The sequence below is a fragment of the Ornithodoros turicata genome, unplaced genomic scaffold, assembly GCF_037126465.1.
Source record: "Ornithodoros turicata isolate Travis unplaced genomic scaffold, ASM3712646v1 Chromosome24, whole genome shotgun sequence".
Lineage (NCBI taxonomy): Eukaryota > Metazoa > Arthropoda > Arachnida > Ixodida > Argasidae > Ornithodoros > Ornithodoros turicata.
Window position 1 is genome coordinate 2,451,006 of NW_026999345.1, and position 18,432 is coordinate 2,469,437.

Below are 18,432 nucleotides of genomic sequence, written 5' to 3' on the forward strand. Positions count from 1 at the left end.
CAAGATTAGTAGCGGGTACAAGAAGAGCATACCCATGAATTACTGGCTTGGGTTGACTTTCCCCGCACGAAGCTCAGGTCGCGGGGTTGTTAGCGGAATCTCACCAGGAATATCTGTCAAGTGTCAACCAAGCTTGCTACCTTGGCCTAAGTCATTTAAGTAATTGAAATTATTCGTTACCAGTGAGGATCGCGAATACACGTTAATCAAATAACGACGCGTCATGGTATGTAGTTGGATTGGAATGGTGCGATCTCGAGCTCGAGGACTTTATGTGTAAACGGCACGTTATTGTGTCAGCACTGACCGCCGCCATGCTCAGCGTTAGCGTGAAGTGTCTGTGGAACAAAGACAAAGCAAGTGCAAAGAGAGAGTTCGATTAATTTTAGACCCAGTGGCGAGTTTTAGATGCTGTGTCAATATGGTCGTTTTTGCTTCTTTTATTTTAAATCCACAAAGAAAGCCAACTTGGCATGTTCTCTTCATCTGGGCAGCATGAGTGTGGCCGGTGCTTTACTTTCTAGTACCCTAGGCACGCGGCAAACTTAATGCTTTAAACGGAATCACAGTAACTTCACCTCCTGAGCAACCATCGTCCCGAATGACTGCGTTTTTTCAACACGCCCCTGCTCAGGAGAGAACGACGCCACACAAGATTATAGTTGGTGAGGAGGTGAACTTACCGCCATTCCGTTTCATTAAGTGTGGCTAGGGGGGTATAATATGTATGTATGTATATAATATAAATGTATAAGGGGCTTATGTAAGTTCACACGCGCACACGTTGGGAATTATGCTGCAGCGTTGTATACACGAATACGTGCTAGAGCTGAGCTCAGGTAGTTTGCTTTCGCAATGCATTACGTGTAAGAGAACAGAAGAAGAAAAAGAAAAAACGAAGGGGAGAATACATATACGACATATGCGTCGGTTGGTCCACGTATTGGTATTTATATACAGGATGCTTGCGATAACGGTAGAGATGATCTCGAAGACATAGCGCTGTCAAGGAAAAACTGAGAGGTTTTTATTGCAAACGGACTGATCTTGAAATGCAGAACCAGGACACCCTGTGTATAGCTGACTCTGACTAGTATATGTATTATTATTATAATATGTCACTTAATGACTACTACCCAAAACTGTCCCTAATGTCTTGTTGACCTTTAATTCTTGTATATATTTATGTGTATGTCTTAGACGTTAGCAGTCCTGGCAGTTTTCAGTTACTATCTGTTGCTATTTCGTGACTCGAGAAGATCCAAATCATTGTTGCAGGGCACGACTTTTTCGGCAAGAAAGACGATGTCTACGAAGCTAATAAATGGTGAAAAAATACGAAAAATAGTTTTTGTGTTCACGCACAACATCCAAAGTTTCGCACTTAATTCCGTGTGAACTGTTATTTGAACCGGAAACCGGTATTTTTTTACCGGTTTAGTTCCGGTTCAGCTCCAAGACGGCGTCGACTCTTTCGGTTCGGTTCCGGTTCGGCCAAAAATAACGGTTAATAACGGTTTTCGGTTCGGGTTCGGTTCGCCTCTCTGGTACAAACCAAAGTTATCACACAATGAGGACAAGTACAGGTGCAATACACATTTTGAATAGTCTATCCAGCTTCACTATAGAGAGGTTTCTTTTGTACCAGGTTTTTCACATATGTTTACAAAGAAAAAAAGATGTTTTTTTTTCCCTTTAGCCTGGATTTATGCTTTATTTCCAAATAGATATGGTAGAGGTTATTGACAGTGCATGTATTGCCACAGTTATCTCCTCCTGTATATGGTAGCTTTCTGAACCTGATACATATATTAAAGATTTCAGACGAGAACTGATTATATTTAGTACATATTTTATTTCCTCATTCTTGCCTCTATTTTCAGTTGCTATGTAGGGAGCTGGCGTTTTAGTTCATGTTGACAGGGTGGTAACAGGTTCTTTTCTTCCATACGAGCAGTGTGAGCTTGATGTGCCGAAAAAAGTAAAAACAAATATTTAAGACAAAGATAAAAAGCTTACCATCGTATGCATATCGGTGCCCGATACCGCCATATTCTTGAATCCTTAGTGTGTCCTCTGTGCACTGAAACTGTAACTGGAATTGCAATAAAAGTCACAGGTGCGATGCCATTAATAGCCACACTAACAAGGAATTAAAAAAAAGCAGTTCATTTGAATCAGCAACACAATTCAGAAAAGTGTATGCAGCTGGACCAAAAACAATAATGTACACTTTGGTGGGTTCATAACGCAACGCTTGTCTCTGCATAAACCTTATGGTGGCCCTGAAAAGGGCCTTTTTTAGCTTAGTTTCAATACAATGTTGAGTGTGTGATGTAGGTGGGAGCCTCATTTCTGGAACCTAAAAATAAAAATTCACAATATATAACAACATCAAGCCATGACAGTATGTGAGCAATATATGGTAGGAAAAGTGTGCACAAACCTTGCCTGATGCTTCAGGACTGCTTCTGTAAGGCTTGGCCTCTCACCATATGTTGACGACCACGTTGGCAGAGTTGCCACAACTCTAGACTCCCGTCTGCACTCCTGAATGCGTGTCAGCACCTCAGCAATCAAGGCTGATGCATAACCTATCCAATATGAAGATGGGAGTTGGCACGGAAACTATCTGATCAATGGACTAAAAATTGCTCTTCACTAAAGTGCTTCCCATTGTACAGGATGTTTGATGAGACACTCACAGCTGAATAATTCAAAAATAGGTAATGGTGAAGCAAAGTGTTTATGGACAGAGGGATATTCCTTGCCCAATGATCTGACATCACTACTAGATTTGAATATTTGATCTCACTGTGGGACTCAATATTTGTAACCTGTACAGTGGATTTCAGCAAGGTTCCTTTCCCGAAGGCCCAGTTTCATCAACGTCAATTCACATTTCAACCGAGATACTGGTCCCTTAACTTGAATTTAACACATAACTGTTCTTCACTAAAAAGAGTCATTGTCACTGAAACGTTCATCACATGACTATCTAACATTTGTAAAGAAAGAATTTGTGTTAACTTCATGTTTAGCACCCCTTGATCTCAGTTCAAAGTTATCCAGCGTTGGTGTAACTGGGCAGTGCGGTAATTTTTTGACAAATAAATAAAACTAAAACTCAATGACTGTAACATAGATTCATTCATGCTGCATGCAACGAGCACGTACCATAGCTCCCTTCAGAGGTACAGCCACCCACGTCTTCACCTTCAGTGGTTTGAGACAGTACTGCTTCGTGCCTTCCCTCTGCATTCTCGTTGAAGTGAATGATCGCCAACTGTGTCCTACAAGTGGAGTAGATTACATTCTTATGATACCCTTTGTAACCGTGCTGGACTTGGCTCCTAGCTCGTGGGTTCATATGCTTCATACCTAGCCACCATCCCCTCATCAGAAAAAGCGTAGGATTTCGGCAGGAAGTGGATGAGGACACTGTGAACAGCCTTCAATCCATATGTCTGTTCTTGTGAGGACAGGAATGGGATATCCTTTAGGAGTGCAGGTGACAACAGGATGTCCTGGACTCGCCTGTACGCCTCTGTGTCTACAATTGTATGTTGTCAGGTGCTTGAAATGTTCATCATATACACTAAAAGTTTACAGCCCCTACATTTCTGCAGTGAAAATTTCAATTATACTGCGAACCACAAACTGATAGTCTGCAGTTGTCTACAGGCAAAAAAGAAATAAAAAAGGGGGCATGTGCTGGATTTCTTAGTGTGTATAAAAGTTCACAACTGATAGACAAACAGTTTGTTTTTTTCTCAACAGAAAAGAATCTAGATATCTGAGATACTGAAAGTCCTTGGCCCTATTCTCCAGGCATAGTGTCATGCATCTGCTGTGCTCATATATTTGGTATTTGAGTTTCGCATTTTTTAACACCTTTGCTTATGCCAGAGAAATGCAAAAACACCCACCAACCATGGCTTCCAGCCAAGCAGGCAGGCTGTCAGACAGGCCCATGCCTGCCTGATCACTAGATATGAAGTGCTCTTGCAGGCATGGGCAGGGGTTGTATATCATCTCTACTTGCTCTGTTGCAACTGCTTTTTCTTTAATTGTTTGGTGAGAATAACACATTCCATAGGGCACACCAAAGAATTCTGGGTTACATAGCTTAAAAAAAGCAAAATTATTTGCAATACCACAACAAAAGGTGTGGTCTGGAAAAAATCATCACTTTGCGAGATTTCCGTGAATCGTGTAAAGTTAAGGGCTTTCAATAACAACTACCAATCGATTAATATGAATACAGGAGAGCCACATATAAAAGTTTATCCTTATTGGCACGCAGTACTCACAATAATTACCTGATGCAAAGAAGGATCATTGTGTCTGCTTATGTTCACGTTTCATTTTAGTAAATTTTAAACCAATTGCTCTCTCTTGTCCCCTTGCTGAAGGCAGAAGAAAGAATTTACTGCATAAAGAATAAAAGAGATAAATAATACCACGGTCTTTCAGAGTATTGAAAGACCGTGATAATACTCAAGATCTTAGTAGTTTAGTAGTTCCATGGGATTTTCAAGTTTCAATGCTAACGCATTTTTGTCTGGCCCACCAAAGGATCGACCTTGTTCCTTTTTGAAAATCACAAATAAAATGAGCAACGAGAGAAGTACCAGTGCAGGAGACCTACAGGCTGTGTGCGAGGTCTCTGTCTCGCACACCTTCAAAGAAACTCCTCCACACGTGAAAAGGGCGTATCGGAGAACGTTGTGACGTAATGTGGTACCAGGACATGTGACTCGTGACGTGGAGCGGCACTCCTCAAAGTGGTATTAATGGCCCGTGAGCTGAGAAGAGAGAAAAAAGGCACGGGGGGCTTCCCTACATGACATGATGATCTTATCAGCCGGCTGCTTTCTGAAGGTTTTTGTAAATTCGGTTATGCCACAACAATACACCACATAGTGAAAATATTTTGTACAGTGGCCACTGATAGGGAGCTTGACATATGGGGCATGGAACTTGTGCATTCCGGGAAGGGAAGCCCACTTGCTTTGTTGTGCAAGTTGATTTTTTGGGGGTGCCTGGGTAATTTTCTGTTGCTTTATAGATATATTAGCCATATGTATGTGTACAGGGTGTTTCAAGAAAGTTCAAAAGAATGCTTCATCGCATGCCAGAAAGACAAAAACTGCATAGTGTTACCCGTGGTGAGGACACTCGCCACACGGGTAATTTCATTTACCCCCCCCCCCCCCAGGTGGCATCAGTGATGTTTGGTAAGTGGCGCCACCACGGACACCAGCCCTCAGTTCCTAGGTATTATTCGTGCTGTGCCTAGAGAATGAAAGGCGTAAGGATGGAAACCTTGAACTGCGGCGCTCGGGGTCTGCTCAGACCCTGGCCGACGGGTTTTCTGAACATTCCGGGACCTTCCCACATGTGTAGGCATGACGTGTGGGTGACCTTGTGGAATGCCTAGTTATCAAACCTGTATGGTTAAGCATTTCTCTTCTACTATCGGGGGTGGCAAACGTCCCTGGACCGACGTATACAATACAACGTCAACAAGCTTCACAGCAAAGTACATTGTGCTTGGAGCAACAGGAAATTACAAAGGAAAGGTAGTCTCCTTGAGTAAAATGTCACCGTTCTTCATTGAGAAGGCAGTGGTATGTCTAAGCGTATACCTCAGATCAAGCGCATGCGATCAGGCTACTTGTTAATAAAGTGCACCCCTGAAACAGACATCCTGAATGCACATGAAATGTTGGGCAAAAGAATATGAGCTAGCTTACACAAGACGTCGAACACCAGCCGAGGCGTCGCCGCCGTATTTGAACTTATTGACGTGCCCGTTGAGCAAATTCTTCGGAACCTGAAAGACCAGGGGTGCGAGACTCGTCGTATCTTGAAACACGAAAAAAGTTGAAGAAATGGGAGGGAGGGCAACCATTGGATGCTTTCCGTGGTCCACGTGAGCGCTCCTGACTGTCAATCAAACCTCAGGTCAAGGTTACCGAGAGGCGCGCACTTTGAAATATCATCATCACGTCAAAATGACGTTTAAGTTGCCCTGGGGGATGGTGTCTTTGCAGACTTCACCAATGTAAACAATTCGGGAGATATGAGGAAAGAGAGCCGTTGGGCAGTTTCCCTGGCCCACGTGACCGCCCGTGTTGTCAATCAAACCAAAGTTCAAGGAAAGAGAAAACGCAGCTTTTGGGAGAAGATCCGTGACGTCAAAATGACGTTGCGCAACTTTTTTTTCCCACCGAGAAAAGTTCAAGGAAAGATAGTGTCGAACTTCGAAGTTTGTTAGAAAGATTGCGACCGCTTTTATTGCCGTGCCTTTACTAATGCGCCTCTGACTCCACATTTATCATGAGTCTCGTTTGAAATGCCAAACGAGGATTTTTGCCAGTGTTACCGACTGTCGAAGAACGCTGTTCGTTCGCTGTGTGACCATCTGCACAGAGCCTACACTCTCAGAACAGAACTTCACCGCATAGCATGTTGTGCACCAACTATAGCGACAAATGATATGCTTATCGCTTCTGATTTGAAGAGAGAGGGGGACATAGGCATTTTTATAGCAATTATCATATATCCAAATTTGTATGCGCCCCCCTCGCTCTTCGAATCAGAAGTGGTAATCCTATCATTCGTGTCAATGGTTTGCGGCGGACAACGTGCTATGCGGTGACGTTCTGTTCTGAGAGTGTAGGACTCACGCAAGATGCGCTTCTCGTCACCGATAATGATATCACTGCGCACAAGATTGTTGTGTCCTCCACGTATGACACTGTACCTCCCATGGCTGCAGGTTCCGTGAGGAGTAAGAAAAAACGGTCCCGGAAAGAAGGATCCCGCTGGCAAAAGGCGGAAAAAATGGTCCAGCAGGCATGCAATGGCTTTGCCATCGCTTAAACACACACAAAAGCACATCTTTGATGTGACAGATATATGTATTATGTTTTGTGAATATTATGTTTTGTTTCCTCTTTTTTTTTTTTTTTTCTTGCTTTGAATTGCCTAGTTGTAGGACCTGACTACCCCACTTGATTAAAATTGTTACTCCAAAGTTGGCAATAACAGTTGGCAGTCAGTGCGGGACAGATGACATTAGTGCGCTAATACGCTTGGATTTATTCAAGAACAGAAACAGAGGACAATTATACATACCACACTTACAACCCGAGGCGAATTGTGTATCCCCTGAAGAAACTCTCCATGGTTCTTCTACTTTCTACGTACTCCTCGCAGATTTGATGAAGACGTTCCTGGAGACGTAGTGTTGATTCTTTTATACTTTCGTTGCTGGGGCACTAGCTGTTGACTGCCCTATCTTCCCGTTGACCGTTGAGTGCTCGAGCCGCAGCGCGTCAATGGCTCGCCACACGCTGGGGTGAGAGTGCCCAATTAGCATAGGTGGGCATTTTTGTGAAACCTCACTCGCCCTCACCCTCACGGCCCTCACGGGCTCATGCCCTCACTCGCCTTCACCCTCACCGCCCTCACGAGCACAGGCCCTCACCCTCACGGCCCTCATGGGCACATGCCCTTACTCACCCTCACGGGCACATGCCCTCACTCGCCCTCACCCTTACGGCCCTCACAGACACATGCCCTCAATCGCCCTCACGAGCACAGGCCCTCACTCGTCCTCACCCTCACGGCGCTCACAAACGCAAGCCCTGAGAGTCTTACCCTCATAAGGTCTCCTGTGAGTGCACTCATGAGGTTGTGCCCCTCATGAGACCTCCTGTGAGTGCACTCATGAGGTCTGAGGGGCGCCAAGTCTCTGTGAGTGAAGTCACTGGTGAGGCCTGAGGTGTGTGAGGTCAGTCTGAGGGCATTCAGAAATGAGGTCAAATGACGCATACCAGACGTGCGCAAATTAAATTATGAAGGCATTGATGATATGGTTCCAGCGACACAACCACCGGCTGTGTACTTTAAAGGGCTGGTGTGCACGTATTTAGCAATTTCGTCTACGTCGCGCTGGGAACACAGCAAAGCGTCCTGAGCTGACTGATTACTTCATGATATGGTTCCAGCGACCCAACTACTGGCAGGGTGCACTTTGAAGGGCTGGTGTGCCCGTTTTTAGCAATTTCGTCTATGTCGCACTGGGAACACAGCAAAGCGTCCTGAGCTGACTCATTACTTGGCGATATGGTTCGAGCGACCCAACTACAGGCAGGGTGCACTTTAAAGGGCTGGTGTGCACGTTTTTACAAATTTAGTCTATGTCGCGCTGGGAACACAGCAAAGCGTCCTGAGCTGACTGATTACTTGGTGATATGGTTTCAGTGACCGAACTACCGGCAGGGTGCACTTTAAAGGGCTGGTGTGCCCGTTTTTAGCAATTTTGCGTAAATCGCGCTGGGAACAGAACAAAGTCTACAGAGCTGACTGATTACTTCGTGATATGGTTCCAGCAACCCAACGACCGGCAGGGTGCACTTTGAAGGCGCTGGTGTGCCCGTTTTTAGCAATTTCGTCTACGCCGCGCTGGGAACACAGCAAATCGTCCTGAGCCGACTGATTATTTGGAGATATGGTTCCATCGACCCATATACAGGCAGGGTGCACTTTAAAAAGCTGGTGTGCCCGTTTTTAGCAATTTCGTCTACTTCGCGCTGAGAACACAGCAAAGCCTGCTGAGCTGACTGATTACTTCGTGATATGGTTCCAGCGACCCAACTACCGAGAGCGTGCACTTTAAAGGACAGGTGTGCCGGTTTTTAGCAATTTCGTCTATGTCGCGCTGGGAACACAACAAAGCCCAGGACAATTGGCTGTGTTCCCAGAGCGACGTAGACGAAATTGCTAAAAACGGGCACACCAGCCCTTTAAAGTGCACCCTGCCAGTAGCTGGGTCTCTGGAACCATATCATGAAGTAATCAGTCAGCTCAGGAGACTTTGTTGTGTTCCCAGCGCGACGTAGATGAAATTGCTAAAAACTGCACACCAGCCCTTTAAAGTGCATCCTGCCGGTATAATTGGGTGGCTGCAACCACGTCACCAAGTAATCAGTCAGCCAAGACGCTTTGCTGTGTTCCCAGCGCGACATATACGAAACTGCTAAAAATGGGCAGACCAGCCCTTTAAAGTGCACACTGCGTGTAGGTGGGTCGATGAAACGATATCACCAAGTAATCAGCCAGCCAAGACGCTTTGCTCTGTTTCCAGCGCGACATATACGAAAGTGCTAAAAACGGGCAGACCAGCCCTTTAAAGTGCACACTGCGTGTACGTGGGTCGATGGAACCATATCATATATCATATCATAACATACGTTGAACTAACAAAAGGACAACAACCCATCACCCATTTCATCCCTTTTAGCCCCTTCTGACTCAGAGTGCTACAATGAGGTGTCATCACTCGAGTGGCATCTGGGTCATCGCTTAACTTCCCCGTCTCCCGTCATTCTTGTGTCCACATCGACACAGTGAACACCTTGACAGCTCAGTATTTTTCGACTCATTACTGTCGTGTCCTCGCTCCGGTACATAAAGCCAATGTCGCCGCATCCTCCTCCTTAAACCAGCGACCACGTGCATGGACTGCCAAAAAGTGCCGTCTGCCATATGGTAGGCGACAAACTTTTTCTGCTGCCAATGAACATGTCTCTCCCAAAGTCGCTGATCGGCACAGTCAGAAGTGTAAACGTGGTAGCCATGGGCGCCGACTGCGGAGGGTCGCGGGGGCCCTTGCCCCCCCCCGGAACATGAACTAGGGGGGGCGCCGCCTCCCCCGGGAAGTCCCGCTAAGCGACTGACACCAACCTTTGGGGCTCGGCGCGCCCGGGTCAAAAGAGCGAAGAGGCACCAACCCCAAAAATGCATCTTGCAATTTGTAAAATATGTATCTGCCCACCATACTCATTATCACAGTAGAAGGTGCGGCGAAGAAATACAGAGGATGACACAACACATAGCCTGAATTTCGCCCAAAGCAATCAGATCAATGAAACGAAGCAGTCGAAAAGGTACCAGCAGCTACCAGTGAGGTGCAACGGTAGGATCTTCGGAACGCATATCTGTTGGGAGCAGGTTCAACTCCCGCTGCTCCATTTCATTGACCATATTCATTATATTGCGCGCATTTCGGGTCAAACACCGAGGATTCAATGCATTTTGTTCCTTTTGCACTCAGTTTTCAAAGGCATAGTGCCTTTAGTTGTGCACATGTTCACCGTTTACGTTCTGTTTTTTTTTTTTTTTTGTTTTCTGTTCTTCCTTCCTCTTATTTCTTTACCAGTTCTGCGTACATCATAGGATCCCGCCAGAGTGTGTGATTCTTCAGCTTTAGTTTTGTGTTCTTCATTTTTCTTTTCCTCTTCTTTCCTTCTTTTTGTTTTCTTTTGTTTTCTTCTTTTCTTTGCCTTTTTTGTCTTCCTCCTTTCACTTTTTTTTTAATAACAAGCCGACATCCATGGGGCTTACCTTTCCTTTCTTTTTTTTCTTAATAAACATATCCCCCCCCCCCGCCAGAGTACTTACTTCGCGGTGCGCCCTTGCCCCCCCCCCGGGAAAATGAAAACTCTCCGCCTCTGGTGGTAACTACAAGAACTAGTCCTGAAGTCAGGTGCAGGACTGAAAGTGAAGTATAAGTGTGTAATCAACCACGTACGTAAGATGTATTGGAGTAGAGCGCGTCATAGCTTCGAATATTTTGAGGGACTTCTAAATTGGCGAAAAAAAGGGCATTCATGAATTTCGCGAAAAATAGGTCCTCACGAAAATTACTACTTATATGTACTGTAATTGGCGAGGGAGAGTGCCAGTTCCAAACATGTTGATTAAAGTAGTTTTGAATATTCTTGTTTTTCAAATCACATCCTTTTTGCCTTGTTTTATTTCTTTGGCTCCTCAGATTGGGGGCCCAGACTTATAACATGGGATCGACGTATAGTCCGGTTTTTACAGCAAACCTCTGTCACAGGCAGCCTTCACACGTCATTCAAATCAACGGCCGTTGAAAATGTGCGTAGCGCCACCAACCGTGTAAAGCGCCAACTTCTCAATGAGCATTGAATCCGATTCACCCTCATAGGTAGGGCCTGACTTTTTCGGGTTTTATTTTTGGCCAAATTCGGGGGGTAAATATCGGGTGATATTTTTCATTTGAAAATTCGGGTGTATTCGGGTTAAATCCCGTTACGGCATATTCTGTCGTCAGGAACTCGGGTGTATTCGGGTGATTTTTTTTTTTGTTTAATAAAAATGTCTTAACGTGGAACTATTGTTTAGCAATGTTATCAAACTTTATTTTAATGCACGCTTATGAGTGTGCCACGCGACCTGGATGTTTTCGGGTAGATTCGGGTTAAACCCGAATTTTACAGATTTCGTTCGGGGGGTAAATATCGGGCGGATACGGGTTTAACCCTAAAAAGTCAGGCCCTACTCATAGGTTATGCAACCAGTGCCACTGCTACACGTGTTCAATTGCCTTTGGTTTCAATTATCATTGAAGAGAGTCCGTGTGACAGCCTGGGTATATGAATCCCTTTGACCATCGTGTATCACCTTCCGAAGCTGAGTCAGAGGTGTGTTCCGTCTGGTCCTGTTCTATAAAGATTGGAATGTTGTAAGCCTCTGTTTTCACTACCGTGGTTGGATGTTCATTTGAAGAGTCCTCTTGAGGTTCTTCTTTAATGTGACACATCCCAAGTGTTGCTCCTGAAGTAAAACAAAAAAAGAAGAGAAGTAAGCTGCATTACAAGGTTTCAAGTCATGTGACAGCCACCCCTGTACCCTTTCTCTTCGTGCTCCATATATTTGCAACATATATCAAGGTTTCTACCACACTGCCCTGTTCCCTGACCCTTCCAGGTTTTCACTGCCTTTTTGCATGCGAATTTCCTGTCCAAAACAAAAGAGAACTTGGTGCCTGCTGCTACCTTTTAGTACAGATACCCTATAAAACAGATCAACTATTGAGTATTAGTGAGGCTGCCCGACTTTTCTGTCTCTGAGCTTGTGGTATTGGCAAACTATTTGCTGCACATCCTCGCGGCACTTGTCCTCGATTTTCCCGGGCTTTAGCTGCTTTTTGGTAAATTCCCTGACAATCCCATGACTTTTCCAGTCGCATCAGAATTCCATGACAATGTTGACAAAGCAACATTATCTCTCCGTCTCCCATCTTAATCTTTGGTGAAATTTTAGAGTCTCGACGCAAGCTCTGAGAGTTCTACGGGAACATAAGGGCCTGAGTGGGATTAATTTTAGATGTGGGATGGCTTTCAACGAGGTTAGTCTCTCATTCTGATATCTCGCTTTTGCCTTAAATTTTAATTATTGCGGATCGATTTCGTCTTCTTTGAATATCGTGTTCTTAGAAGATTAGAATGATGAACGGGAAGTGTGCGTGCTTCATAATGCGTGGAACACCACGATTGGGTGTCTGTTTTCTGGGGATTTCCATTATCCCAAACAGCACAATGTACTGGAAGTCGAGTGCAATAGGGGTGGACGGGTAGGTGGAAGGCCTTGAACAGACTCGTGAAACTAAAGAACATTGATAAGACACATATCGTCCACTCCTATTGCACTCGACTTCCAGTACATTGTGCTGCTTGGGATATTACACTGATGAGATAAAGGTTGGGTAAGTGTCGAACTCGTCTCTTCGTCTTTACTTGAACACCCCTGGTCCATTTTGTATTTACCTTCCAATGTTGAGTCACAGCTGTGTCCCATCTGCTCCTGCTCTGTCAAGACTGCAATATTGTAAGGCTCTGTCTTGACTTCTATGATTGGATCTTCATTTGAAGAGACCTCTCGAGGTTCTTCTTTAATGTTACACATCCCACCTATTGTTCCTGAAGTAAAGCAAAAAAAGAGAGAAATAAGGCACATTGCAAAGCTTCAAGTCATGTGATGGCCACGCCCACACACTTTCTGAACCTAGTAATGCCCAACACATGTGCAATTACGGCTGCCACTTTTGGCCATCAAATGCACTCGCTGAATGAGTGAGGCGGAAAGGGAGAGGAGAATATTCGGGATTGGGCGAGGGAAATATAGAGAGGTTAGGAGAGGGTGCGGCTTCATGGGCGACATTGCGCACTTAAAAAGTACAGAGGGACATTAAAACAATTTTCAGATTAAGGTGTCTCATGAAAGTGCATGTGCCATTTTACGGAATAGCATGAAAGGTCTTGATGCGCGCAATTTGTTTTCCAGAAAAAACTCGCATAGACATGGCTCCGCACGTTCACCCTTAACTCGCCACTCCAGGTATAACGAGGAGGAGAAGGTATGATGCCACGTTACTGATGACGTTATAAGGAGAACTCGTTCTGGTCAGTGGGGGTCAGCGCCTTGTCCCTTTGCTGCCGTAAACCAGTTTCGCCAGTTCTCCCGGAGAATTGGGAATTGAAGGTCCGGTCGAATCATTACCGAGCCAGGAGCAAGGCTTTTTCAGAGCCCGGAACAGGTGAGTAGCAGACGACATTTCTGTAGACCAATCAGCAAGTGGTCTCCTTATAGCGTCAGAGCGAGGTTCCACGCAGGTTACGGGCTGGTACTGCTCTCCACCGCCGTTGTGCACGGTCGCTTTTTGCGGCGTACCTTAAATTCAATGTTCCGCGATAATTACGTAAATTTACTTCGCATGGTGCATCTTACTGGCCTACTTTACAGCTTGATAGGAAGAAAACAGGATGTTAAAAATGACTTCTGTGCCACTTTAAGGCCAGTTCCGACATACGGCGCTTCGCTTTATAGCGCTAGACAATACTCTCAAGACAGCTGGCGCTGTTTTTCTGGCTGACGTTCTCACATACAACCGAGCACAGGTGCCATCCTGCTGCAGTCACGGGATATCTCGTTGCGACGCGATGCACCGGTACTGCCGTGATTGCTTACTCTCCGCGTCGGGAATCCGCAGCATGAGAGAGGATGACACACTCGACGCTGTGATCGCGATACCAAACCATAGCAACCAAGCACCCATGCACGGGCAGACGAAACTCGTGGCCATTTTCACATCGTCGTTGCCGTCGCCTTCCAGCATTGCTGCTTCGAGTGACCGGAAGCGAAACAAACCCCGTCTTCCACGACGTCACGGCTGAAACGAGCTCACGACTGGTCAACGCAGACTCGCCGCTCAAAATAGCGCTAGAAAAGTTGACCGGGCTCTACTTCGACAAGAGCGGTTTCGTAGCGGTTCGCCGCAATGCGAGGAGGAAAATTTTTCAGACACTTAGGCGTTTTAGGCATTTAACCCGAATATGTTATACCTACATCTATAGAACATTCACCACGCGAGCGTATAGTTTATACAAGGATGTTACCATCAGCATCGCCCCCTGACGAAGACTCCTTGCAGTGCTGCTGCTGTGTCTGGCCCTCTTCTGGTAGACACGGAACATCAGGTGGTTCCAATTTTACTCTCACGAGCTGACCGCTGAACTCTGGGGAGAGCTGCATTTCTTGGAATTGTGAATCCGAGGGACTGGAATGTGATGACCCAAAGACACAAGTATCTCTTGCTTCTTCCTTAATGCAGAGTAAACTGTTTGCAGTCCTTGTTCCATGTAGAATATGAGAGAGAGAAGCACATGTGGAAGTAAACCAATGCAGCATCAATTTCCAAAAACTCAGTGTGAAAATGCTGAACTATGTATAGTGAGTGACTTTTTCGGGTTAAACCCGATTCCGCCCGGTTATTCCCCCCGAACTTACCTCCGACCAATTCAATTTCTCCCCGAATTCCAATCACTATGAAATCCTCAAGTGACGTTTCCACTGAAGACGAACAAAGGTCACCACGTGTAACACATGTAAGAATGGGTCACTTACGTTCCCAGCAATACACCCATTTGTGTCAACACTGTCTATGCCTTCGGGGATTGCTGCTGGAAGGTCACGATCCCCCAAAAAAGACAAAAAAAGAGATTAGGAAAGGACTTAATAGACAAGAGGAGAAACAAAAACACCCGATAACACCCGAAGGCACAATTATCGCCCGATTTCTCCCCAAATTACAGATTTAAAAATAGTGCCCGATTTTTACCCCCCGAATCTGAGAAAGGCATTTAACCCTGAAAGAGTCACTCCCTAACTATGTAGTGATATAAACGCTGACTCACTGCTCGTCAGAGGGCCAGCTGGGTCCGCATGGGTTCTCGTTTAAGACAGAGGAGGTGCCAGTGAGAGGTTCTTGACAAAATCCTGCGTAGACTTTTTTCCTTCTGAAGAAAGAAACATGATACTTGTATTCGAATACTTCCTCATTTCGACAAGTGACATTTGGAAGATGTAAAGGGCGATGAGCGAGGAGGATGCTCCCCCTTTCCTAGGTACTCTTCCCCACGAGGAAGTAATGAGCACCCTGTGCAGTCGATAACATCTGAGTACCTGATGATGACCGCCATCAGTTCAACGAGTTGGACTCGTTGGTAGAGCAACATGAACGGAAAAACTCAGCAGACAATCTTATTAGACTTTTTCTCCAAATAAGTTGCATGTTCTTCACACTGTCTCTTGTTTTGCAACAGATTGTAGCTCAGCCCTGTGCTACGCAAGGTTTTCTGTTACGTGTGTCATATACTGTTTGTTAATTAAGACAATTCGCTTGATGACCAATATCGTGGTCATATTAACGGGGCTTGACTGTAAACGAAAATGGTGTCAATGTGTGTCATCGTCTGCGTTCCCCGTTCAAATGTATTGCGCTTGATGAAGGATGGGCTCCTTCTGAAAGCTTGTATGTTAATAAATCTACGATCTTTTAAGTATTTTTTTGTCTTTGTGTTCTACAAATGTAACGCACAGTTATGCACGCGGTTGCGTCTAGCACGGTTGCAGGTGCGGATCTTACATGCGCAGGTACAGTGCGGATGTGGATAATGTCAATGTTACCGGTTGTGAATGTCCATGGTCCGTCATAGTACAAAGGGCTCCCCACATCCAGCTGCTCCCGTGAAGATTTGCAGTGGTTTCGAGTCGGGCGCAGGTAAGCCTGCAGGTAAACTACTTCTCTTGGAATCTCATGTTGTCACAGATTAATTGGTCCTCCCGAGTTTCGCGTGTGTAGGCATGATGTCTTGAACATTGGACGTTGAACTGCTGGACATCGAGGATTCAGAACTTTGCTCTCAGGCTGATCTGGTTCTTCAAAAAGACCTGTACTATTATCATTCTCCTCCAGAAGCATACGCACATTTGTAGTGGTTCACACATGTCATCCAGCCTAGGAGGTTTCTACTGTCTACTACAGACTTCCTCAGAGGTTATACTGAAGCACATTTCTTCCATCCTCTCTATGCCAATTCCACTCGAGTACTGTGCTTTTACTTCAATGATGCATTGCAAATTCTCTTTTTAGATGGTCTCGAATGTGTTCGGGTACAGGACGTCCACCTCCTTTCGAAATGCATGGAGGAGGAGCACATGTTCTCGTTTAACGTTTATGGGATCTGATAGTGGGTAGTTGTGATGCCTCAGTATCGCCGCTGGCGTTCACCTCTTGCCAGTTCTCTTGCTGAGGTCTGTTAGGAACTCTGCGAATGTTATGTGTTCCATCTCAGGAGGTCTTCTTCCACACATCTGTACTTGACACGTCAAGGTTCACATCATTCATTTGGTGGTGTATCTCACAAATCCGAGGGCGTTCTTTGGGCCATGAGGTGTTAGCTGCCTCGACCAGTCAGCTCGTCGCAGACATACTCTGTCCTAGCAGAAACGAAGCTGCCTTCCGTGAGGATATCTCTACTCCATTAAGCGTCTTCACTCCGAGTTCGTGTAAAGCTTTGGAGTAGCTCATGTTGGCCTCACTGGAGGACTCTATAATAGAGTCCTGCACGGGCCGACTTTTCCAGGCCCGACCCGGCCCGGGCACATCGAAAAATGGCACTGCACTGCACGGGCACGGACGTTCATGTTTTTATGTGACCCGACCCGATGGCCCAATGAATAGAGCCCGGCCCGGCAACTGAGCGCATAGATCGCGGCCTAGTATTTCCAGACGTGACGTACGCGTTTCTAGCGTTTATCACACAAATTTATAAGTAAATTTATAGGAAGAGAAGACACGGCAACAAACATACAAGAACTGTCAGTTTGACATCACAACAGCTTGAGACAGAATTATATCCAGGACGCACGCGGGCAAGCGCATTACCGTTATACTACCAAGTTTTTGTGAATGTAGAGAATGCCGTCGACAAACTCCTCCCAATCCATACCCCTCTGACCAAGCTTTGCGAACCTGTTTGTGAAATACGTGAGGAGTCAGGAGCAATGTAAAGTGGCTTTGAGAATATTATGGGCACCTATGCGCTAGAGCTTTCTGCCGACGACTGTGGTCCCTCGAGGGGAAACGCGGCGTAATGGCCTGGTACCAGCGTCTAGCAGTGCTGGGCTTTGGGCTAGCTTTGCCGTTGGAAAAGAGCGATTAATTTGAAGCTGACTGCATAGAAGGTCAAAAGAGAAGACAAAATGGAAACTACCGTAATTTCACACGTATTAGCCGCGGCTTATGCGGAACTGTTTTTTTCTCGCAGACGCTCTGCGGCTTATCCACCAGTGCGACTTATCTGATGACTATTTTTCCCCGGTATTTTCCCCATACACCAGTTTTAACGAAAGAACCGGCAGTGTCTCTGGAACAGCACCGTCCTGCCGATGCACGAACAGTAAGTAACAGGGGCGCGTCCATATTCGAGTAGATTGACCTTCCTGATGCCTTCCCCCAAGCAGCCTTAACGAAAGCCGTGACAGTGATTCGTGTCTTCTGGAAGACCCATCGATCCATGAAAAACACGCAACAAAGGTGCAATTCGATCTTTGTAGAACACTAGAACTGAACTCCTTTGTTGTACACCATGCCGACCCCGGAGTACGGACGACAGGGTGTGTAGGGCTTTGTCTGTGGTCTCCTTTGTCGCACAAATCGGTCGCGTTGTAATGCCCGCTGCTTATCTGAGAGTGCGGCCTATCTGCCAGAACATTTTCAAAATGCTCCTAGAAACAGGTCCTGCGGCGTATCTGCGGTGCAGCTTATACGCGTGAAATTACGGTAATTCTATGTTATAATCTGCCACGACAACCAAGTTAGTGTGAAAGAGAGGCAACATGCAGTAAAGTTTTCATCCTTCTCGCTGTATCGTCCCGTCGGTCACGTATTTGAGAGAGCGCTTTCATGGCAATCCATCCAACTTCCTGCTCAATCCGTTTGTTTATAACGAAAAAAATCCGTTGTTTGTAACTCATTTCGTGCATTTGGTATATATGTCAGTGACCAGTTGAGCGTCTCGATGCACACCTGTAGCACAGCAGCTTGCGTGAAACAATTGCAAAATACAATGATCAATGAATATAGTGGAGCTTGGCTTAAAATAAGGTCTGCTATGTGTCAGACAGTATTTATCCCTTTTACTCAGACCCTAATTTTGCGGCGTGTTGGCAGAGAGTGGCTTTTGGAAGCCTGGTCTTCCTTCAATA

At 45.6% G+C, this 18,432-nt stretch overlaps 1 protein-coding gene across 2 annotated transcripts in view; it reads right to left on the reverse strand.

The window, feature by feature from the left end:
- Positions 1-10,808: 10,808 nt before the first annotated feature.
- Positions 10,809-18,432, reverse strand: part of LOC135373407 (uncharacterized) — a 33,659-nt gene continuing 26,035 nt past the window's right edge. The window contains exons 7-11 of one of the 2 annotated variants that reach the window (XR_010416442.1): positions 15,078-15,179; positions 14,280-14,512; positions 12,651-12,803; positions 11,390-11,658; positions 10,809-11,029 (exon numbers count right to left, since the gene is read on the reverse strand). Coding sequence is in view for 1 of the 2 variants with exons in the window: in XM_064606617.1 (XP_064462687.1) it covers positions 11,444-11,658; positions 12,651-12,803; positions 14,280-14,512; positions 15,078-15,179 (703 nt within the window). In the remaining variant the exon portion in view is untranslated. Of the gene's footprint in view, positions 11,659-12,650; positions 12,804-14,279; positions 14,513-15,077; positions 15,180-18,432 lie in introns of both variants that reach the window. The other variant, XM_064606617.1, reaches the window with a different exon arrangement.